The 24,933-nt window shown below is 39.8% G+C and overlaps 1 protein-coding gene across 1 annotated transcript; it reads left to right on the forward strand.

The window, feature by feature from the left end:
* The first annotated feature begins 1,990 nt into the window (after positions 1-1,990).
* LOC114663003 (uncharacterized) lies at positions 1,991-8,219 on the forward strand. The gene is made up of 3 exons (XM_028816764.2): positions 1,991-2,734; positions 5,244-5,513; positions 7,243-8,219. The coding sequence occupies exons 1-3, from the start codon at positions 2,146-2,148 to the stop codon at positions 7,740-7,742; spliced, it is 1,359 nt and encodes a 452-aa protein (XP_028672597.1). The 5' UTR covers positions 1,991-2,145; the 3' UTR covers positions 7,743-8,219.
* The last annotated feature ends 16,714 nt before the right edge of the window (positions 8,220-24,933 follow it).

The raw sequence follows: 24,933 nt of genomic DNA on the forward strand, positions 1-24,933 counted from the left end.
TCATCCATGCACAATTTCTCCTGTAGAAGTCGTAGTTCCCCAGCAAATTTTGCAATATTCCTCTGATTCTGTTCCTTGACTTTTTTTTTTCTTTTCTTCCTCCTTGGTCACTGCACCATCACCCTTTTTATATGGTCAGCCCCTCCCCTGTTAGATTCTATTGGCCCTCCAAGCCAGGTACTCCTTGTTAGGTAAAACCTTGATTCCTAATTCATGTGCTGTAAAAGCTGTAATCCAGTAAAACCATGATATTGTTATCCAAATTAGTTGAGATGAAAATGCTGTACCAGTGGTCTTGGATGAGATTGATCTTTGACTGGTAAAAAAACAAAACAAAAAAAAACTTCCTTTCTTCCTTCAACCCCAGCACACTCTTACTGCCTGATGAGAATTGTGTCAGTGTTAGTTTTTGGGTTATTATAATCACTCTCTGTGAAACACCATATAGTAATTTGTCTGTAATATCCAAAACACCTGTGTTCCTTATTCATCATTGCTGCTTTGTTCTTTTCTAAGTAAGCCTGATTATTAACTGTATGGCCTATAGATTATACACACAGTTGAACATGCAAAATGTTGTTAACATCGGCTCTTCTGTTTAATGCATTATTGATGAATAAATAAACAGCTTATGATTTTATTTCTATTGACTATGGAGAGTTACGACATGCATAAAATGAAATGAATGACATCCATTCCAAATATCAACCTGTTTGAAAGAGCAATGCAGTTTTATGTTAAAGTTATGCAAAATATTAAAAATAGGAAAGATAAAAGACCCAATGGCAGTAGTTTATGTTTATGCAAATTAATCAAGTACCCCATATTTTATCGTCCTGGGTATCCAGCTCTGGAACGAGGTCTTCCAACTTATGGGGACAACTTGGAGGTTTGTGGCAGGACTGGCACTCCACCCTCCGTAAAAAACGCACACACTATTCCAGTGTGGTGCTGAAGTGTCACCTGCTGTACTTGGGTCCCAATCCAGGTGCCACTTTGTGTGGTGGGAGCGGCAACTCGATATCAGCGCATGCACTCAACCTCCTCCATATTGTATTGTTTGCAATATGTTGTATTGTCAATTGTTTATTGTTAATCATATTCGTTTTGTTTTTGGTTATAGATAAGGAGATTTACGCTCTGGCAAACACTCCTTCCATTTTAAAACACTGCTCAATCTGCACAGCGGATGTGTTATTTTGTGACATAACTCGATTTTCCCCTTACATCACGACTGTACTGACATCGAGATTGGCTTTTTGAAAGAACCCAGTTGCTGAATTCTAGAAGATCTTCAAAGAAGATCATTTTAACTTTTATTTAAGTAAAATAGCTTGGTGTTTCCACTATAATCAACATATTGCAGTCAAATACTTGTGTTCTATGTTGCTAAGGTGAAGCGTATCAGGCTAACATCCAGATCATTCTGAATGTGGGGTGTGAGTTTCGTTATCAGTATCAGAGGGCAAAGAGTTCAATATACAGTACGATATTAGTCAGTCGTTAGTTGATTCGGATGCTTGTTATATGTTAGGCTAAAAGGGGCACGTTGTAAGTTGGCAATAAAACGTTACGTTTTTGGAAGATTATAGCATTGTGCGTCGCTCCCTGTTGTAAACTGAGGATAAAAGGAACGAAGGAACAGCGTTTTACCTCGGAGCACGACGCTCTGGTCCTGGAGCTTCACACCACTGTGAACGCAGAAACAAAAGCTCCCTTGCGTCATCCCGGCCAAGGTCCAGAGACGAGCAGAAAAGTTAACTAACGCAGGCAGGACCACGCGAAAATAATACGCATGTGCAATACAATTGGCGTCCAATAAGAGTCCAAATACTGCAAAACATGTTTGTGTTTAGCTTTCAGGAACGCCCTCTCTCTTTTTTATTGGTTCATAAACCCAGACGACCGCCCCTTCAGGTTGCACTGCCTCTTTATTATTGGCTCATACGCCCATAAGACCGCCTCCAATGGAGGCCCTCCATCTAGGTGTTTCTGTTTAGGAACGCCCTGGCTTTGCACGTTGCAATTCGATCCTTCGTAATCGTATCCCGCGTGCTGACTCAAGATGTCAGCACTGGTATTTTGGATGTCTGACAAACAATTCATAAAAGAACAAGAAAGTGGGACTTAGTTCGGATAGATGCCATGGACCTGGAAGAGTCGTGCCGTGGAATTCGGTTGGTGCTTCTCAGCAATATCGAGCGAGCTGCAAAAGCCACATCTCGAATTGTCCTACACAAACTAAAGAAGAGCGAGTGTTCCGTGTACGGAGGCAAAGGCAGTGAACGTGAAAAGGAGGACATCGCTAACGCTTTTGATACCTTGAAAATGTCCAGAATAATAGAAGAAGCGGTGAAAACCACAGCGGAGATCGCGATGTCCGAGCTGGAGGAATTCGTCACGAAGCGATTTGCCGAATTTGAAAAAGAAAGGGAAGACTTGAATCAGCAGGTGGATAAACTCACAAGTGAACTTGAAACTCTGCGAGCTGCCGTGACACATAAAGCCTTACATTCAAACAGAGAAACCAACGTTACTGTCGCCGAGGACTGGCAGACAGTGCAGCAGCAGTCGCCGGACACGTTGTGCGACTCCAGCCTCCAACCCACCGAATACAATCGGGACTCGAATGAGCCGGACTCTCATACTGGTGCATCTTCTGAACGCTTGGGTTTATTTGACACCCTCAAAGAAATAAAGCTGGGTATAAGGAGTGGCAGGAACGGAGATGCAGGTGCGTTGGGGGGTCTGGGGCGGGAGAGAGGCAGCAACGTAGCTTCTTCTGCTAATTTCTGGGTGCAGTGCATGTCTTTTCATCATTTTACTTAGCCCTGTGTTTGTTTATTTATTTTTATTTTTTTCCCACGATCCAAACAGGTGGCAGATTATTTGTCTACATCAAGGTTTATAAGGTCATCGCCGTCGCCTGTACAAAGTATAATTTATTGTTTTTTGTTTGTGCTAAGAAATATGCATACATTTAATTCCCTAACAGTTTCAGACATGAGTGTAACTCAAAGTGCGTCACAAGTGGTAAAATAAAAAAAAAAAGTCTGTAAAAGAGTAATAATGGAAACATCCTTAGTGTGCAAGTCTTTAAAGGTTTAAGTAGTAAAGGTCATGGAGAGATTTGTTAACATATACGTGACCATACAGGAATACTGCACCTGTTAAATGCAGTTCTATTATCTTTATCAAGTAGACAGTACTAAGTAGATTCCTCATTAGTAACACTTTGTCATGTTAGTGATGTAAAATGGAAATACCAAAGAAATAAAAAATATATTGTCATTAAGGTAATTGTTAATTACACCTGTTAAACTCAAATGTACTGTATTTTAAAGAAGTTAAACAAAACGGTACCTGCAATGGCCTATCGAGTGCTGTTTCCTGCCTTATGGACAGACTGGCACCTCTGCCAGCCTGAACCTGATTAGGCAAGTTTGATAATGTTATATGGCACTAGTGAAACACTTGGACCTCTAGTCCTAAAATAAAGCTAGATCATAGAACAAGCTGATCTTTTCAATGATGATGGCTAGGGCTGTTAAAATGCCAAAATTTCAAACTTCAATATTAGTACTGTTGAAATTCAATACCATTTTTGATATCCAATATAGCAGGGGTCCCCAATTCCGGTTCTGGAGGGCCCCAGTAACAGCAAGTTTTCATTCTAACCCTTTTCTTAATTAGTAACCTGTTTTTTCTGCTAATTAACTTCTTTTGAAAATTTATTCCTGGACTTTTTTTTTTTTTAAGATTTGTTCCCTTGAATTTCTTCATTGTTTCTCTGAATTGCTTAATTTCTTTCCTTAAATGGCACCCAGACAGAAATGAAATGTGAAGTGAGTGAGCCAACAGAAGACCAACTAAGTCAGGACCTGAAACTCCAATCAATTTCACTCCAACCAGTTGCTAAATTAGGCACTGAGTCTTGTCGTTAATTAAACCCGTTGTTTAATTCCAAGGCTTGTTGCTGCTTTCATTGTGCAGTAGCAGACATTTCCGATATTTTCTCTTTTCTAAGAGCACTGCTAAAATGTTTTGGGGACCTGAGAAGATCAGCATTCCTGAGACCTTCATCTTTCTTTATTTTCAGGTATTGTATGATGGACACAGTTTGCTGGTCATGTTTTGGTTCATTTTGTATCTTGTTATTGTTTAACTGCTATTTAAGGAAAAAAGAAACAATTCAGGGGTCTGAGTCTTCAAGAACAAGTCATCCATCCATTATCCAACCCACTATATCCTAACTACAGGGTCACGGGGGTCTGCTGGAGACAATTCCAGCCAACACAGGGCGCAAGGCAGGGAACAAATCCTGGGCAGGGCGCCAGCCCACCACAGGACACACACACACCCCAAGCACACACTAGGGACAATTTAGAATCGCCAATGCACCAAACCTGCATGTCTTTGGACTATGGGAGGAAACCGGAGCACCTGGAGGAAACCCACGCAGACACAGGGAGAACATGTAAACTCCACGCAGGGAGGACCCGGGAAGCAGCGCTACCACTGCGCCACCGTGCTGCCCAAGAGCAAGTCAAATAAAATTAATTCAAAAGAAGTAAAAACAAGTCACTAATTAAGGAAAGGGTTAGAATGAAAACTGCAACCACTGGGGCCTTCCAGGACTGGAGTTGGGGACCTCTGCAATACAGCATCTATAGTAATGTATCTCAATTAAAAAAATATATTTAAATAAATTTCATTTCTGTATGCATTAAAATGTTTACATCAATGAAAATGAATAATATAAAGTTTAGCTATTAAATGCAAATACTTCAAGTAGAGCTGACAGAAAGAATAATAGGGACATTCAGGATGTTTGAGTGTGTTGTGCACAAAATGGGGAATGCCTGGGTGAAGATTTGTTCTGTGATAGGGGTTTGAGGATGAAGTGAAGCAGGGGGCCTCAGAAAGCATCAAAGGAGGGGGTCAAAAACCACCAGTGTCTTATAGAGTTGTGCTGTTCTATACAAAGGAAATAATCCAAGAAAAACTCAATTGAAGTTTTGTGAAAATATGTTAGATGCAAAAATTCTTCAGTAGTTATCATGGAAAGAAACTGTGACTTAATCTGACCAGTTATAGAGTTTTTTCTTTAAATTTTGTGAAATATGCAGTGGGTACATAGTGTGTGCAATATGCAGTGGGTACATAGTGTGTGCAATATGCAGTGGATACATAGTGTGAGAACTCGTTTTTTCATGTTTGACAGTTCTGTTCTATGTTTTCAGAAGTTCCTGAAGTCTCTTTCCGTGTAGCAGAGGGTATGGATTACTTTGGCCTGCAATTGTTAAATGTGTGCAGCATGAACATGCCAGAAGCGTCAGACATCGACCTCTCACATACTGAAGATGTAACCTCCGTGGATGTTTCTGACACCCACGGGGACCATTCTCTGCCTTCCACTGACGGTATGGTGCAGGCCCACACCAATGCTGAGCAGGAAATCTCTGAAGTGGATCTCCATCCCACTGCAGCAAAGTGTTCATTAGAAGATTCAGGTACTCCAATTATTAATAAATAGCATAAAAAAAAATACTTTGGTGTCAAGTGTGAGAATATGTTTGTGGGCGTATAGTGAAATAAACAAAAATGTGTTTTTGTTGATTAAGCCATTTTAACAGTAATAAAAATACATTCATATACAGTATAGCGTACAATCTACTCATATATAAAAAATCCTAAGCCTAAAAGTGCAGCCGTGACATTTTTATGTCACATTGTTTGTCATGCTTTAAATTGGGCTTATTTTAAAACCTACATATATATGTTTGGTATCATTCTTTTCAGAATTTATCAAACTTTAATGTGATGTTGTTTGATTTTCAAATTCTTATTCCATTTTTAAATTATAAACTAAAAAAATATCAAGAACTCATGTCTTTCAAGACGGGACTTTGTGCCAATAGATTTAACCACCCCCGGGGCCGGAAATAAAAGACAAAGAGTAGGACAGCTGCTGTACAGGCTTTTAAATGTTTGAAGCGCCGCACAAGATTCAGATCATCTGATCGAGCAAACGGGAGGAAAAAAACACTTTTGTTTCCCATTGTATCATCATTTAAGAGGGGGTTTCGAAGGAGCAACCATGTCTCCTTGAGGTGCGTTCAGCACCCCTCTTCACAACATGAGCGGCAGAGACGTGAAGTGGCTGGCGTGCAAAACGAGCAGGGGGGGGAACCCCTAGTTCAACTATGATAGTACTGCGCACTAATTGTCAACCATTGCACCTCACACTCCACACTTGTATACAAGTCCTCAATATTTACCCCCATGATGAACACATACATACACAGACGTTAATACAAACGTTTGAAGGAATAAAAAACTTAGTTGGTTAAATGTGGCCAAATTGTGTTGTATGCAGATATCTCATTCCATTTCCTTTTGTGGTATAACAAAAAAGAAGAAAAGTTCATCTCACCCACAATGCTTTTTGCGATGTTTTGGACAAATATGTTGTACCCACACGGGGATTTCAAGTACAAGATGTTCAAATAGCTGCGGTGGGTTGGCACCCTGCCCAGGATTGGTTCCTGCCTTGTGCCCTGTGTTGGCTGGGATTGGCTCCAGCAGACCCCCGTGACCCTGTGTTCAGATTCAGTGGGTTGGAAAATGGATGGATGAATGTTCAAATAGGGCATTTGTTTTTGCATCCAATAAGTATTTAAAGTCATGAAAATCATTTTGTGCCATTCCCGATGCCATTTTGATTTGTTTTTAGGCATGCAGCCATTTTATAAAATCTGTTGTTAGGGTTTGACTCCCAGTTGCTCAGAAGTTGTGTTGTCTGACAGTCACACAAAAGATTTAAAGGTTAGTGTGTGGAGATTCATTAGAGGAAAAGAAGACGAGTAACGAGCTGACAGCAAGGAGAATTGTGCCGTTCTGGAGGTTGAGGTGTTTCATGCAAAAATGGGGAATGTCTTTGTGAAGAGTTGCACTGTGATGGACGTGCAGAGGATGAAGTGAAGCAGAAGGCCTAACAAAGAGTGGAAGGAGGTGGATAGCAACTCTCAATGTTTTCCTTCTTACTTTATAGAGTTTTGGAGTTATTAGCCGAGGAAATAAACAACATGAACCTGTTTATCCAAATGATGTTGAAATATATGACATACAAAAATTCTTTAGTAGTTCTTGGAGGGGGAAAAAAACAAAAAACGTGATTTCACCTTTTCAGTTAAATCCTTTACAGTGGTCATGTTTAACAGTTGTGTTCTGTGTTTTTAGGAGCTCCTGAAGTCACTTTCCAAGCAGCAGAGGGTATGGATTACTTTGGCCTGCAGCTGTTGGATGTGTGCAGCATGAATGTACCAGAAGCCTCTGAAACTGACCTCACACGTACTGAACATGAAAGCTCTGATGATATTTTTGATACACAAAGGGACAATTCTCTGGTTTCCTATAATGGTATGGTGCAGCCCCACTCCAGTTTTGACCAGGTGATCTCTGAAGTGAAACTCCATCCCACTGCTGCAGAGTGTTCATTACAACATTTAGGTATTCAAAAAAATATAGATAAGGAACATGCGAAAAAACAATTACACCTACGTGTCAAACGTGAGAAAGAGTTTGAGTACATTTCAAACCTCACAAAACATCGGAGAACTCGCATTAAAAGGATGGAAAAAGACAGAAAACACCAGTGTGTGGAATGTGGAAAAACGTGCAGCCGGCTTGTGAACCTTAAGCAGCACCAGAAAATTCACAGAAAATCTAAACGACGTTGATGAACACAGTTTGGAAAGTCTTGTATTCCAGATGTTTGTTGAACTACAAGTAACTGCCTATAGGAGGGAAAAAGCCTGTACTGTTGAGAGGGATGCAGAATGGCTTACAACCTTTGAGAAAATGTGGAAAGGTTTTTCAGATTGCTACACAGTTTGAATTCCACAAGCAAAAAAACAAAGAAATTTCTAGATTGTAGAGCTGGCATACCATCTCCTTGTTAAATACGTTTGACCAAGTTGTTTTTTCACTGTATTTGGTGTCATTTCAAGTGTTAGTTTTATTGTAATAAATATGCATTGTTATTATGGCCTAGTATGGTTGGAGCTGTCGCTTTGAACTGTTTTATGGAGGGCGTTGCTACATTTCCTGTCATAAAGAAGTTAATATGTTTACTATTATTAAAACATTTTTTATTTACAAGAAAGATTAAAATGTTAAATGAATTCTAAAATAAAAAAGGATGTTGATTTTCGTAATGGTGTGGTAGGTCTGATTTTGGTTTGTGTCTTCTTTTTGCTGTCTGCCTGTTTTTGCACTGCTTATATGGGATTGCTTCAGGGGACTTCTGTTTCTTTTTATTCATTTTATATATGGCGGAGTGGTGGCTCTGAGGTAGGGATCTGCACTGGTAATCGGAAGGTTGCCGGTTCAAATCCCGTAAAAGCCAGAAGTGACTCTACTCCATTGGGCCACCTGAGCAAGGCCCTGGGGTATAGCGGGTCCACAGCTCAAATTGAAAAGACCAGTTTTAAATAGATAATCGCCACACTTTGTGGCTTAAAGAGGGTAGTGTGGCCAGAGTGGTTCCCGGCGCATCCATGATTGAAGCCTGGAGCTGCTAATTCCCACACCTCATCCACGTCCCCGTAATATATAGTAGAAGCGTGAGGCGGATAGCGAACGAGAAAGAACGGGAACGGAGGTTAAGGGAGAAGAAGGCGGCAGGAAGGAGAAAGCCGGTATGAGAGCAGGCTCGTTGAAGGTTGAATGCAGCTGGTAGGAGAGCCCCAGAGGAGTGTTTGGCTCACTCTCAGTTGGGGGGGGTCTGGGAAATGGCAGATTGAAGCAGTCGCTCCAGCTATTTTGAAGAGCTGGAGTGACTGGCAGAGGAGATGACTTACCATTGAAGGGGGCGGCAGTCGAGGAGGCTTTGGACATGTTGAGCCACAGCGTTAGCGCCCTGGCCGCTGGGGAGGGAACCCAAGTCTCGGTCCGGCTGGAGCCTTACTTAGCCGGGGATCGGAAGGCTACTAGACCAGAATAGGAAGGAGCTGCATTTGTTGGTAAGGCGATTCCCCTGTTGCGGGGCCCATATGGGAGAAGCAGGGGAGCCGCCAGTAGAAAGAAGAAAGCACTGGAGTTTTAAGACGAGACTGCTTCCAGCCATTGTTTTAACCTCGTTTTAAAAAGGATCTATTTAATGGATTTTAACCTCCAAAGTTCACCTGTTTTAATGAATTATTTATTTAAGAACTATTTGAGACACTGCACTTATTTATTTGGACACTGTTTTTGGTTTTGTTTTTAAATAAAAGCGCTCTGCACTTTTTGCACCATCCCCTTGCTTCATTGTTGTTGTCTCAAGCTCAACGGTGTCGGGTTCGAGAGCTCCCCAGAAGCCAGATGGAAGCATGGAGCAGAACCCGCATCATCACAGGCCCTTAAACCTGCAATTGTTCCGTCCTGGGTATGATGTAAATCTGCATCCAGCCCGGCAAGTAGGCCCTCCAACCTGCAGAGAAAAACCTGGGGGTTGGTGGCAGAACTGGCACTCCAGTCACCATAAAAAATCTCACACTATTCCATTCAACCTGAACTAATGTGGTGCTGAGGTGCCATCCGTTGCATGGCTGGGATCCTGAGTTGATTTATCATGTAGTGGGTGCGGCAATGTGCTGTATCAGCGCGTGCTCCTAATAACCAACAAAATACAAATTCATACAGCACATAAAGTGCCCTACCAGAGACATAAACACACTGGATCATTTCCATACAGTGTTAAATCGTGCTTGTCACGCTGTCCCCCATGCAGCTTTGGGTTTCTCTAAACCAAAACTCATTTACTCCCAACCTATAGGAGTAAGTTAAAATCTGCTAAACCTGTGATTAGTACAGTGAGGACATAGAGTATTGAGGCAAAGCTGAAGCTGCCAGCCTGCTTTCACGGTACAGACTGGGGTGTATTTGAAGATACTGCTGATAACTTACATGAACTGGCAGACACAGTAACATCTTATGTAAGCTTTTGTGAAGATATGTGTGTCTCCACCAAGACCTGGTTATAATTTAACAATAGTAAACTATGGTTCACTACAAAACTCAAGCAGTTTTGTCAAGCCATGCAAGCTGCCTATAGAATAGACCACTATTTAGACAGGCAAAGAACACACTGGCAAAAGAAATCAGATTGGCTAAAAAGAGTCACTCTGAAAATCAGAAAAATGAGTTTTTAGCAAATGACCCTGCATGAGTTTGAAAAGGACAAAAATCTTACAAATTACAGGAAACCATCCCCCTGCATTGCACTAAATTACCAGCTAGCTGAAGATTTGAAGGCATTTTGTTGCAGGTTTGATAAGCACCCGGAAAACAGACAACATTATCTCCAGCTCTCTCAGTGTACAGACATTAACGACTCTGCCCCCACACACATTCTTCCACTCATCCTGCATTAAATATTTCTGAAGAGGATGTGTGTTGGATTTCCATGGGATAGCATGCTAAGAAAGCAACAAACAGGTCCTGACGGGATCTCACCTGCTTAAAAATCAGTGCTGATCAACTGCCCCTGTCTTTATTCGTATTTTCAACAAATCATTAGAGCTGTGTGAAGTTCTCTTATGCTTCAAACAACCCACAATCATATCAGTCCCCAAAAAATCCAGTGTAACAGGACTGAATGACTACAGGCCTGTTGCTCTTACATCTGTGGTCATGAAGACCTTTGAGAGGCTGGAGTTAGCCTACATGAAGGATATCACTTCTCCTTTGCTGGACCCCCTTCAGTTTGCTTATCGAGAGGGCCAATCGGTGGACAATGCAGTCAACATGGGTCTGCACTTCATCCTGCAACATCTTGACAGCCCAGGGCCATACGCAAGGATTCTATTTGTGAACTTCATCTCGGCATTCAATACAATAATTCTGGAACTCCTCCACTCGAAAGTCACCCAGCATTCCATCCCTGCCTGCACCTGTGAATGGATCACCAATTTCCTGACCAATAAGAAACAGCAGGTGAAACTGGGGAAACTCACATCTAGTTATCATAGAAGCAGCACAGGTGCTCCCTAGGGACGTGTGCTCTTCCCACTGCTCTTCTCCCTCTACGCTAATGGCTGCACCTCTAATGATCCCTCTGTCAAAATTATCCAATATGCGGACAACACAACCATCATTGGGCTTATCTGGAATGATGATGAGTCTGCGTATAGATGGGAGGTTGAGCAGCTGGCCCTTTGGTGTATTCAGAACAATCTGGAGTTTAATACTTTCAAAACTGTGGAGATAACAGTGGGCCTTAGGAGAGATCCCACAATATTATCTTCCCTCACTATACAGTACTTAATACTGCTGTGGAAACCTTCACATTTCTGGTATCCATAATGTAGGGTTCATCATAACAGTGCAGTTCCACCCATCATAAAAAAGGCACAATGATGAGTGTACTTCCTACAACAGTTGAGGAAGTTCAGCCTTCCACAGGAGCTTCTGATTTAGTGCTACAGAGAATTTATTGAGTCTGTTCTTAGCTCATCCATAACAGTCTGGTTTAGTTCAGCAACAAACATGACAAACGCAAGCTATAACAAACAATCAGGCCTGCTGAAAATATAATCTGCCACTCTACCTTACAGGACCTGTACTATTCCATAGTCATGACAAGGGCAGGGAAAATCATCACTGACCCCTCACATCCAGATCACAACCTTTTTGAACTTTTTCCATTGGCCAGACGGTATAGATTAATTTACACCAAAACAAGCAGATATAAGAACAGTTTTATTTTTTTCTCACAGGACATCAAGCCCACAAATGGTTAATTCAGCTTAATTAAGCTGGGCACCCACACTCCCCAGGCCTCCCATGGTCTTGCAGTACTGTTTACGTATTATTAATGCTTGTTTTTCAGTGTTTATTTCAGCATTTCTTGCACTGAGTTGTACGCTGCATTTTGTATGCATATATATATTTATTCACATTCTCTGTCTTGTTTTTTTTTTTATCTCAGGTGTGTGACTAACAGCTGTGTGTATGTCGATTATGTCAACCTATACTTGCACAGTCACCAAAACTGGAGTCAAATTCCTTGTATGTGTGCATACTTTCCAATAAATGTGATTCTGATTCTTATTTTGATTCTGTACTCTTCTGAGGAATTTCTAGAGAGTCTGGAGGCTGAGATCTGGGATCTGGAATTCTGCTTGCAGCATCAGTACATATAGAATGTTAACTTAAGGGACTACTGCCTTTTCAGATCTACCAGCACTTCTCAGTTTGCTATTTACCATTGACCTGGGTACATGGGGGATGGCTTCTTTAAGGCTTGTCTTGGATAGACAGACATGCAGAATTAGCCATGCGATGCTGCACTGCCAGCCCACAGGATTCAGTGTTATATATCAGGTGACAGTATTTGTAATCTCATTATGGTCAACCAATGTAACCCTCAAATGAAATACCGCAAGTTTGTTTATTTATTTTTTTAAAGACATGTGGAATGGAAGTCTCTGGAGGGGGTTGAAACAGCCACAAGTGTAAGAGTGGTGTTTCCCCTTATTTCCCCTTAGTGAAATGAGCTTGGTTAGAATTGGGGGAAGTTGTTGCACATCATTATCATTAGTAATAAGGCATTTATTTATTTATATTCCTTGGGTACTTGCATCCCAACAACGGCAATATCTGCAACAATCTTACAGTAAGCATGTGTGAAAATTCTACGTGAAGCTGCTACTCTTGTTTAATATCACGGTGGGCTTGGTAAGCATGAGGTGCTTGGAAAAAAAAATATTTGCCTAAGCCTTCCACATAGCCGAATTTCCAGGAAAATATTTGGCAAACAATGTCCCTGGCGCACGCAGCATATTCGCTGTGAGAAATGCTTTGTTGATCAACACTACTATTGACATTGAAGGCAGGAAGTACCTATTAATAATATTTTAGTAAAAAGTGAAGACATTTTGCACATTTTGAACATACAAATATATAAAAGACATGTGGATCATGCCATACAAGTTATGTGTGATTTTTTTTTTCCTTTTTCCATGAATCTTTTTCATATACTATGCCATTATACAGAATTGGTCACTGCAGGGTTGAATTAAAATTGAATCTTCATAATGTAATTTCTCAACAAAAATTTTCATCGCTATCACTACAAACTACATGGGGTAAGTAGCATATAAAATATATAATTTCTAGGTATAACGTTTCATTTGTTTATTATATTTTATTATTTTATTTATATACTAGTCATTTAGCCTGTTACAATAACGGGCGCTAGAACAGTAGTGCATAAACATTAGTAGGAACAGTCTATATTAAATGGCAAGGGACTTTGACCTCATTCTTTTTGTTGGTCGTATTTTTCTTTCTTTCGGCCTTTCTTTTGTTGATGTTTACTTGCTGAGCTGACCGTTCTTCGTGGGCTGCCGCCGTGTATTGTGTGTCTAATTTTCTGTGACAGCAATACTGTCTTGTACAGCTCTGTTCAATAAGGGCGCGCACAAAAAGGCGAGCCTCAAAAGGGCGACTTCAATCGCCTTTTTGTGCGCGCCCTTCTTGAAGGATACCGTCTTGTACATCCGCTGGCTTGTACGTCCATAATATACCTTTAATTTTCTCTGGCGGTAATACAGATGTGCACATCGGTATTATGCCTTCAGTCTCCTCTGGAAGTAATACTGGCTTGTATGTGGCTGTAATATGCGTCACTGTATTGTGTACCTTTAATTTCCTCTCGCAGTAATACTGGTTTGTATTTCCGTAAAACGCCTCTAACTTTCTCTGACAGTAATATCACGAGTCGCACCGTGCCCCGCGCATGCGCACTTCATCAGAAGACACCCACACACGGACACCTGGACGCACATAGGGATTTTATATATATAGATATTTTATTATATTTTATGCATTTTTGCAAACATTATTTGGTTTGTTTATTTACTATCTATGTAATATGTACTCTCCTATGCTGCTTGTGCTTTATGGATGGGGCTATCCTATCCACCAGACCAGAAATTTAAAGTTTCCCTTTCCTCCTGGGATATTTTGAAATTGAGACTTTAAAAAGCCTTAGCCCCGTTTTTTGGATCATTGCAGGCCATGTGCCTGCCATTTGAGTCTGAGGCTAGGCTGCCTGGGATGAGGCCTATGCAGTTCGCCAATTTCTGTACACAGGGCATATGTGGCTTTTTTTGTGTTTGATTTTGAGGCCTGCACCATTTTTTTTAGCTTGTTTGCTACAGGAATCTTAAGAGCAGTGTGTTTGAAATACAAAGCATTTATTTAAATCTAAAGAAAATCCGAGCACATTTCTCCAGTTTTAATGTCACTACATTGGTTTCTCTGTGTCATTCAGAATTGACTTTAAAATACTGCTTACAGTATGGTTTATAAAGCCTTAAATAATCTCACTCCATCCTATATTTCAGAATGTCTTTCACCTTACACTCCAAATCGTAACCTTAGATCTTCAAATGAGTGTCTGCTTAGAATTCCAAGAGCTAAACTTAAAAGAAGTGGTGAGGCGGCCTTCTGCTGTTATGCACTTAAAATCTGGAATAGCTTGCCAATAGGCATTCGTCAGGCTAATACAGTGGAGCATTTTAAAAATCTGCTAAAAACACATTACTTTAACATGGCTTCATTTTAGTTTAATCCTGATACTCTGTATATTCAATTAATTATTATTATTTTTTCATGGTGGTTCCGAGATCCGTACTAACTCCTACTTTCTCTGTTGTTCTTTTTCTGGTTTTCTGTAGTGGCAATCTGCACCAACACCACCTGATCAGGGGCACCGTGATGTCCCTACATTGATGGATTAAAGGACAGAAGTCCACATGACCATCATCATCAAGAAAGATAGATAGATAGATAGATAGATAGATAGATAGATAGATAGATAGATAGATAGATAGATAGATAGATAGATAGATAGATAGATAGATAGATAGATAGATAGATAGATAGATAGATAGATAGATAGATAGATAGATAGATAGATACTTTATTAATCCCAAGGGGAAATTCACATTCTCCAGCAGCAGCATACTGATACAATAAATAATATTAAATTAAAGATTGATAATAATGCAGGTAAAAAACAGACAATAACTTTGTATAATGTTAAATGTTAACGTTTACCCCCCCCCCCCCCGGGTGGAATTGAAGAGTCGCATAGTTTGGGGGAGGAACGATCTCCTCAGTCTGTCAGTTGAGCAGGACAGTGACAGCAGTCTGTCGCTGAAGCTGCTCTTCTGTCTTGAGATGATACTATTTAATGGATGCAGTGGATTCTCCATAATTGATAGGAGTCTACTCAGCGCCCGTCACTCTGCCACAGATGTCAAACTGTCCAGCTCCATGCCAACAATGGAGCCTGCCTTCCTCACCAGTTTGTCCAGGTGTGAGGCGTCTTTCTTCTTAATGCTGCCTCCCCAGCACACCACCGCATAGAAGAGGGCACTCGCCACAACCGTCTGATAGAACATCTACAGCATCTTATTGCAGATGTTGAAGGACGCCAGCCTTCTAAGGAAGTATAACCGACTCTGTCCATTCTTGCACAGAGCATCAGTATTGGCAGTCCAGTCTAATTTATAATCCAGCTACACTCCCAGATATTTATAGGTCTGCACCATCTGCACACAGTCACCTCTGATGATCACGGGGTCCATGAGGGGTCTGGGCCTCCTAAAATCCACCACCAGCTCCTTGGTTTTGCTGGTGTTCAGGTGTAGGTGGTTTGAGTCGCACCATTTAACAAAGTCATTGATTAGGTCCCTATACTCCTCTTCCTCCCCACTCCTGATGCAGCCCACGATAGCAGTGTCATCAACGAACTTTTGCACGTGGCAGGACTCCGAGTTGTATTGGAAGTCCGATGTATATAGGCTGAACAGGACCGGAGAAAGTACAGTCCCCTGTGGTGCTCCTGTGTTGCTGACCACAATGTCAGACCTGCAGTTCCCAAGACGCACATACTGAGGTCTGTCTTTAAGATAGTTCACGATCCATGCCACCAGGTATGAATCAACTTCCATCTCTGTCAGCTTGTCCCTAAGGAGCAGAGGTTGGATTGTGTTGAAGGTGCTAGAGAAGTCTAGAAACATAATTCTTACAGCACCACTGCCTCTGTCCAAGTGGGAGAGGGATCGGTGTAGCATATAGATGATGGCATCCTCCGCTCCCACCTTCTCCTTATATGCAAACTGCAGAGGGTCGAGGGCGTGTTGAACCTGTGGCCTAAGGTGGTGAAGCAGCCTCTCCATGGTCTTCATCACATGTGATGGCAGAGCAACAGGCCGGAAGTCATTCAGCTCACTAGGACAATGTTCTTCCATGTGAACCCTGAATACAATGAGGACTGATTGAGGTCATTTATGTTAGGTAGAATGCCTAGAGGGGGCTGGGTGGTCTCATGGCCTTGGAACCCTTGCAGATTTTTTTTCTCCAGTTGTCTGGAGTTTTTTTTTGTTTTTTTCTGTCCTCTCTGGCCATCGGACCTTACTTTTATTCTAGGTTAATTAGAATTGCCTAATTGTTTTTTCTTATTTATTTTGTCTTTTTTTCTCTTTCTTCATCCCGTAAAGCACTTTGAGCTACATCATTTGTATGAAAATGTGTTATATAAGTTAATGTTGCTGTAAACATGTCCTCTCATACTTTTTCTTAACTTTGTTTCCTCTTTTCTCTTGTATTTCATTATCCTAGAACCTGAAATGAAGAGAAGAGTTTTGATATTTATAGATGTCAGTGAATTCTGTGAACATCATATTTTAAAAATGTACTGTGCTTATTGTATGTGAAAATTTACTTTGAAAGAAAACATTCTCTACTTAAAAAGGAAAAAAAATCTGCATTCTAGGACTACATAGCCTCCCCCTCATTGCACCGAGGATCTGGCTCTGAATCCGCCTGTGATTAAAACTAAAAACGTTTTTCTTTATCTGTCTGCTTGTATTTCATCCCCTGTCCTTGAAGATTAGAATCATTATGTTCTCATCTATGGAACTTCCTGTACATATAAAGTCTTAAATAACAGAATGGGGATTTCCAGAATCAGTTAGCGTGGAAAACAATAAATGTAGAGGGCAGCCAAGCCACATTAAGCAGTCATTTTTATTGGTATTGATGACTCACTTTCACCGGGACTCTTACACAGTTGTCTAAAGTAAAGAGTTTTGCTATGCAAACTTGTTGAAAAATGCATTGGCTGAGTCTGCTTCTAAATACCAAATGCTTTCAAGATAAGCCCCTACCGTCTGTAACTTTGTAACGTTAAAAGTAGGTGAGTCCAGCAAAGGGAAGGTTTCAGCAACAATAGAAACCTGACATTATAAAATCCAGGACACACCACTGTATCCAACATACAGCACATGATCCCTGGTAATGTGTTATTTTAGAATTACAGTCTAACGAAAACTATTTTATACCTCCCCAGTCACTGTGGGAGAGATATTAAGACAATGAAGTATAGTAAAAGGAAAGGATACATTTAACTTGCATTTAAATGTAGCTTTTAAATCCCACATTTACAAATAATGTTGAAGGAAGAGGAAGCCTGTTGAAGGGTATAATATTCTTCGAGTTCTTCAATGGGGTCTTCAGCGACTCTATGCCCATCTTTAGGACAGTTGGAGGCATTTTTTAGTGCAAAAACCAGAGAGGATGTCTTCTGTCTGTGAATTTTTTAATGTAAAATTTTATTTGATCGAAATCAATGCATTACAGCAGTCTTATATTATGACGTCAAAACTGTTTTTGTTTCAGTAAAAAATGACTTACAAAGCCATCTATCTATCTATCTATTTTATTTCCACTTCATCATTTCTCATGCATGTGTGTCAGAGAGTCATCCTCTGGGCTCTTCTCAAATATGTAGTACCTCCCTAAGCCAAGAGGGTGTGCCGTCGCTAATTCTCTTAAGTTCTGTTTCTTCTGCAGCACTGTGAAGCCACCCGATGAGGGCAATTGATTCCAGTCCTCCCGGTTCATGGATCATAAAGGCGCAACCATGAGGAAGAAGGCGCTAAATATCAACTCAGAGATCGAAGAGACAGTACTCTTGAGAATAGCAAAACAATGAGTAGATTTGTCTTTGATTGTACTCCGATCTTAGGATGGCTATTTCTTTTGTTTTTATTTTAACTCCATCATGTGGTGTTTTTGTTGTATTATTCAAAGTAAATGGGAATGACCAAGTTGGTACACCAAAATTTCTTCACGCCTGTAGTCTTATTCCCTCAGACCACCACACACTGAAAAACATAATAATTTTCACCACTATACAGATGACATCAAATTTGCTTTCTTTGAGACCAAATGAGGTTTCTCCTGTGCTGTATTTAATTAATTGTGCCAGTGAGTTAAAGGAGTGGATGATTGAGAACGACTACAGAAATGTTTGTCATTGGAGGGAATGATGCTGGTTGTAACAGCATTGTTTCACACTTTATTTAACTCAGTTAGAATCACTATTAGTTTTACTGAATCGGCACACAATTTAAGCGTTATTTTTGACACTAAAATGTTATTTAAAACATACTGTACATTACAAAACTATACAAAACATGTTTTTCTCCATCTTAAAATATTGGAAGGATAAGACATTTTCTACATATGCAATATTGATTTATTTCTAGTAAGATTAACTACTGCAATGCATATTACTCACGGGCTGTTCAAATAATTTTTTTATGCAGCTCTTGGTTTATTCAAGATAATTCTGCAAGAATTATTACAAGAAATAGAAAATACAAACACATAACTGCAGTCCTCAAGTCTGGCCTCCCAATTAAGTTTAGGACTGATTTCAAAGTCCTCCTTTTAACTTATAAAGCCTTAAAGGGCCAAGGCCCTGCTTACTTCTCTGAGCTTATCACTACTTACAAATAAGAGCACAGATCTCAAAATGCCTGCCCACTTAAGATACTAAAGATTAATAAAATAAAAGTGGGAGGTTGAGGTTTCAGTTACTGGGTCCTGAAACTGAAGAAAGATCTGCCTGCTAATATAAGTGATACTCTTTCTCAACCTTTAAATGCTCACTATTTTAGTCTGGCATACCCTGACTAGAGCTGCCGATTAGCTGTGCATACTGCATTTCTGTTTGTTAGTCATTTGTACAGAAATAAAAGTAATACAATATTTATAAACCATTACTAACTTTCCCCTATTCTTTTCCTTTTTTCGGTATCTGGATGTGGCACTTGGTATCATTGCTGTCCTGTATATGGAAAAGCCATCTCAGATAAAGGAGCATTGGAATAATTGGATAGAAAGATTCTCTCATCAGACTGGATAGCCAGCATTGAGTCCCCTGTAGAAAACCCAGGAGTGGGTAGGCGGCTAGTTGGTCGACATCTCCAAGACTGTGACTTTATTTTTTACTTTCCATGCTCCCAACCTGTATTACAATTTTATTCTCCACCATTGTCAACTGGCCATAGTTTATTAGTGAATTGATGGACAGATGTTGTTGGTTTCCATTTATGCTTAATCAGTTTCTACCTTGTTCTTTGTGTGTTTTAACAAATCTGCATTTATATGCGTACCAGTTTTGTATTTAGTAATTAGTAAAATCTATACTTGTATTTTAACTGAGAATTGATCACAATGCTCTGCGCCTGCTCTCACTGAAGAATGCCATTCAAACAATAAGTTGTGTTGTATTGTATTCAATCAGAAATGCAATCAACCCCATGCATCACAGAAACAATTAAGATCGGGAATCATAAGCCACACTAAAAATCCCAAACTCACTCAGAGTGGAGTGCTAATCAGTGTGCAAGCAAAGGCCCACTGTGGTATACAATCTCTTATAATTTAAAAGAATAGATGTTTAGTAGTGACAGAGATAGGAGCTCAGCAAACTTATCTTAGAATAGCATTAATAAAATCTTGAAATTCTAAGGAAGCTCTGCATTGTTCCACACAAATATTTGCTTTTTCCAGTTTTAGATAAAATAAATTATGATTTTCCAATTGAATTATGGAGGGGTCCTACTACATTCTGAATCTACTAAAGATAAAGGTATGACAGGGCATAAACTGCACAGAAAGAAGGAGGCAGTACCAGCTTTGGACAGAAATTGACATTTTGTTTTAAGAAGGATGGTTGTGGCTAAGAGATCACACAGGGGACATAAAAGATAGATTAGACCATAATTTATGGAAAATTCTTTTACACCTGACTAGAAGGACATCTGAAAGGAAATGACTGTAAAAAGGATAAAATAAACACCACACACACACTGGGAAGGTCGCACCCTGTGTGTGGACAAAGCCATTGCTTGAGGGCGACAGTAGAGAGATTCCTGCTGCTGTTTAAATTGCCTACTTTCTGTTTTCTTTCTTCACTTTTCATTGTTGTTGTTTTCCATTATTTTGTATGATGTTGTTCTGTTCTTTTTTTTGTATAATGATGTATTATAGGTTAATTGTATTCTGTTTAGTTATTGTGTAGAATCTATGTCTGTTCTGTGGTTCTCTTATGGTCCTTGTATTTTGTGGGTGGCTCCCCTTGAGGCTGAGCCACCAATCCATCTAAATTTAAGTACCGTCCCCAGCCCTATAAAGACAGGCTGAGAGTTAAAGTCCAATGCAGTGGGATTTGTGAGTTTTGTACTTTTATTGATTTTGATCTCTGGCTCACAACTACTTTTTGGATTTTCTTGTGGATTTCATATTGGGATTTGTTTGCTTTGGATTGCCAGTTAGGCAAGTCATTTTTGCTTTTCTCACTGCTGTGAAATATTTTGTTTTACATTTCCTAGTCCTCCAGTATGTCTTTCATTTACAAACTTTCTTCATTGCCTTGATCTGTTCAAGCCATGGATTGAAGGCAATCGCCTCTCTTGTGGGACATTTAGAATGTTTTTGGGACATTTCATAGTGTATTTTTTGAATTTTGATGCAAATTTTGGGCTTTGATGTTGGCCATAACCAGCCAATCAACTGGAAGCAAGGCTGCCTTGTGATGCGTCTCCTTTGGCCAGGCTGGTAGAATTCTGGTCTTCTTTCCTGACTGTTTTTCAAGGCTTAATTCTACTTTGACCGCTTTGTTTGATAAATCAGAACAGCTGGGGAAGTACGTTGTTACTTTTTGTTATGCTGGCAGCAGAAATGGGGCGGGACAAAACAACACTGATCTCTTTGTTTAAAAAGGAATTGGCTCCTGAAATCAAGGACAAATTAACTAGCCATGACTCCAGAGAGACTCTAGATGAACTCATTAATTTAGTACAAAATAGAACCATGTTTAGCTAAAATAAATGGTAAGTAAAATTATGAAAGAGGTTTTTCTGTATGTACTGCAGAAAAGAGAACTACTGAAAATCACATTTTAGCAATGAATCCTTGTAAAGACTGAATTGTGTGACCCCAAATACCCATACATGCATAAAAAAGAGCAAATTAGTTGCAAACAAAGTGTGAAAAAATTATGATCATCAGTCATAACAGTTCTAACATAAAAAGTGGTCTTTTAGTGTGCAATCCTTGCAAATCTACTCAAGGATAGAAATTTTAGTGTACACTACTTGGCAGAATTCAATAGATAGATAGATAGATAGATAGATAGATAGATAGATAGATAGATAGATAGATAGATAGATAGATAGATAGATTTACATTTTAGTATAGTAGGCAAGATAGATAGATAGATAGATAGATAGATAGATAGATAGATAGATAGATAGATAGATAGATAGATAGATAGATAGATAGATAGATAGATAGATAGATAGATAGATAGATAATGTAAGGAGGAATAACCACAAAACATATCAAAGCAGAGGTGAGAGACTGATTAGAATCTGCAGAAATCATTAACTTAACATGATACTTGTCCTTATGCAATGAAAAGGTTCACTTACTTTTGTACACAAGAATCACTGGGCTTCTCTCAAATAATGAAACCTTATACATTTTGTTTGTTTGTGTCTGTTATTTGTAATGTAGAATTTTTTTTATTATTTATTAGTCATCTAACACATAAAAAATGAAGGATTCACATATTTTCAAGCAACAGCAACAGTCCTTTTTAGACCCCCAAAACCTTTTTGCTTGTTCCAAAGCATGTGCTGAGGTTTACCTGTTCATCCATCACTTTTCCAGATGGTAGGGTGGCCTCTACCTGCTTATGAGCTGTTGTGCTTCCAGAATATTCCATCAAAATATGTGACCTCTCAGAATTTCCTCAGAACAACCCAAGACGTAACACTACTAGGACGATAAATCGAAAGCATACACTATCGCTAGAAGACTCCTGAATATTGTTTATTTTTTCAGTTTGTAACTTCACTGAAGATCACACTGGGCAACTTTATTTTTCCAAACGTTTTGCATCCTGAAAATTTTTTGGTGATTATAATAGCCCATTTAAAGCTGAATGCAAATATAATTTCATGTAAGAATTTGGAGAAATGTGAAATACACTTTTATGAATTTAGCGTGTTCGATCGCTTGATGGTGGTGACACATTGCATCATTTTTCTGCTTATTTCCATTTGTTCTCTACATCTGATTTTTCTCGTTTCAGTGTCCAACAATAGTCAGCCAGAATCAATTGAATCCACTTGCCTTGATGTTTCTTTTCCATTACTGCAAATGTCTGATTAACCATCCATCACTGACTGTCCAAGATTAGCAGGGAAGAAGTCCAACTGTGAATGAAGAAATCAATTTTTGGGGACATGTTGCACCTCATGGTTTTCAAAGCTTGAAACCAGCCAGCTGGATAATCTTAAGTGCCAAGAAAATTCTCAGCAACTTCCTTAAATGCCTTCCATTCAATTTCCTCCATTACCACTAAAGCCAGGTTTATAATTCACATTAAATGATGCGTGCGCCTGTGGACGCTACTGTTATGCAAGCACTTATACTTGCGTAAATCCGGAGGATTCCACTGGGTGGCACTGTGAGATATTATCACAGTGAGAAACAAAATGTTTGGTTTTGCTGTGTGTTGTGAATTGCCTGAAACATCCATTAAATTCCCTTGCCACAATATTTCTGAAAAGGATTGATGTTTAATGATTACATCCATCAATCCAGGGATGCGCGCATTACAGCTAGCATTGGACATGAGGCAGAAACAATCCCTGGATGGGGCATCAGCTCATCGCATGGTGAATACAAGCACACACATACACTAGTGTCATTTTACAAGGGACGTTCAAAAAGTTTCTGCACTGTTTTAACTCTATTTATTAAGAATTTCATAAACAAATGACATCACTTTTCTACACACCTTTGTTTGCAATGTAATTTTCTCAGCGCCATACCAATTTTTTAATGCCAATTACTACTTCGTCACCCTTTCCAACAAAAATATAAAAGTGAAGAAACTTTTTGTAGTATCGCCAAATCCCCAATCCTGCATGTCCTTGGAGGGAAACCGGAACACACTGTGGAAACCCACCAGGAAAACACACAAACTCCAGGCAGGGTACATCAGGGCTTTGACTCCCTACTGCAAGGCAGCAACGCGATACCGCTCCACCACCATGGTGGCCCCACATGTATAATCATTAAAAGTATTCACTATTTAAATGAAGTTAACGATTTATCTGTAAAATGCAATATAAATACTTTAATGCATTTCATCATGAAAGTGATATCAAGTATAAATCTAAGGATTTTAAATGTGCAGAGAGCTGGAATATCATACATTTTATGTGTTCTGTTCTGCTATTGCTGCTGTCAGTTCAGGAGGAAGCCCCCAAAGCACATAGCGATTAACAACTGGGTTGGTTTTAATATGACGTTTACAACGGTCAATTTTAATGAGAAAATACACTATGGCATTAAAGTGGAAATTTCAAGATTAAAGCTCCACTTTAATCACAAAATAGAACTTTTCACTGTGTCCATAATTTTTTCTCTGTGGCTCAAGTATGCTTCCGTACATTCTAAAGGAGCAAAAATTTTAAAAAAGTGCATAGAAGATGGTATGTGAGACCTTTAAAATGTATCACACCATTACACTGGCAGATATGTGACGCTTAAAAAGAAAAGCACCACGAATACATTTCTATGTTAGCATTTTGCTTCACCGCTTCTTCGAACCATTCATCATTCGTTGATCCTGTAGATTCTGCAAAGCAGCGTGCTGTCATATGTTGATAGTGAACTGAGACTCTGACGTCACGTTCCAACTTTTACCACACTGTGCCCCTCGACTTTTTGCTGGTACTGCAACTTGCGCACGCTTCGCGTTAATTTCTGAGGATGTGCAGAGGATGCATCACAAATGACTGCTGGAAATGCGTGGCAGCCACGATGCGTGCATGCGAACACATTCTGAGCGTTATAAATATAAACTGGCCCTCACAGATCTTCAAACCTATTGTCATTGATGACCTGTCAGATTTGTGAACCCCCCCCAAAAAAAATAAATCTTGGCCTCAGTTATTCGTGGAAACACCTTTCTCAAATATTGAAATCCTTAACCTGTCTTGTTCATTGCTTTTATGAAATTCTTCATCAGTCCAAGTTTTATGTAAAGATGAGGCACAAATATCTTTATTGGGTTGATAAATGGCTTGTGTACCACACCATTCAGCCCACTTATGGAGTGTCCACTTCTTTTTAATTTAATGAGGGTCTTTAGTGTGGCAGACCCATTCATAGGACTTGATTCTTACAGATATACCCACAGATGTTCCACTTGAAGTTGTTGTATTGTGTATGTATACTTTGTAAGTGCCAAACGGGACTGATGGGTATCCCGACCAGGAGAAGGGACGGATCCTTACCTCAATGGGAAGCCCCAGGTGGATGGACAGGTGCCCCGGACAGATATGTTTTCAGTACCGGGATAAAATGGAAAGACAGGAAAGGACTGTCTCTGAGGGCTGTTTATCCCCCCAGTATGCTAGATGGCAGCTTCCCTTTGGGCACAGCTCCCATTATACTCTCACAGGGCACCTTGGGATATGTAGTCTCAGAGAACAACCCTGT

The sequence above is a fragment of the Erpetoichthys calabaricus genome, chromosome 12 (assembly GCF_900747795.2).
Source record: "Erpetoichthys calabaricus chromosome 12, fErpCal1.3, whole genome shotgun sequence".
NCBI lineage: Eukaryota > Metazoa > Chordata > Cladistia > Polypteriformes > Polypteridae > Erpetoichthys > Erpetoichthys calabaricus.

Excerpts from the sequence above, each read along its gene's own strand:
- LOC114663003 (XM_028816764.2), top strand. The coding sequence starts at position 2,146 with ATGGACCTGGAAGAGTCGTGCCGTGGAATTCGGTTGGTGCTTCTCAGC. Across the intron at positions 2,735-5,243 it reads TGGCAGGAACGGAGATGCAG|AAGTTCCTGAAGTCTCTTTC; the intron begins GTGCGTTGGGGG and ends CTATGTTTTCAG. Across the intron at positions 5,514-7,242 it reads GTGTTCATTAGAAGATTCAG|GAGCTCCTGAAGTCACTTTC; the intron begins GTACTCCAATTA and ends CTGTGTTTTTAG.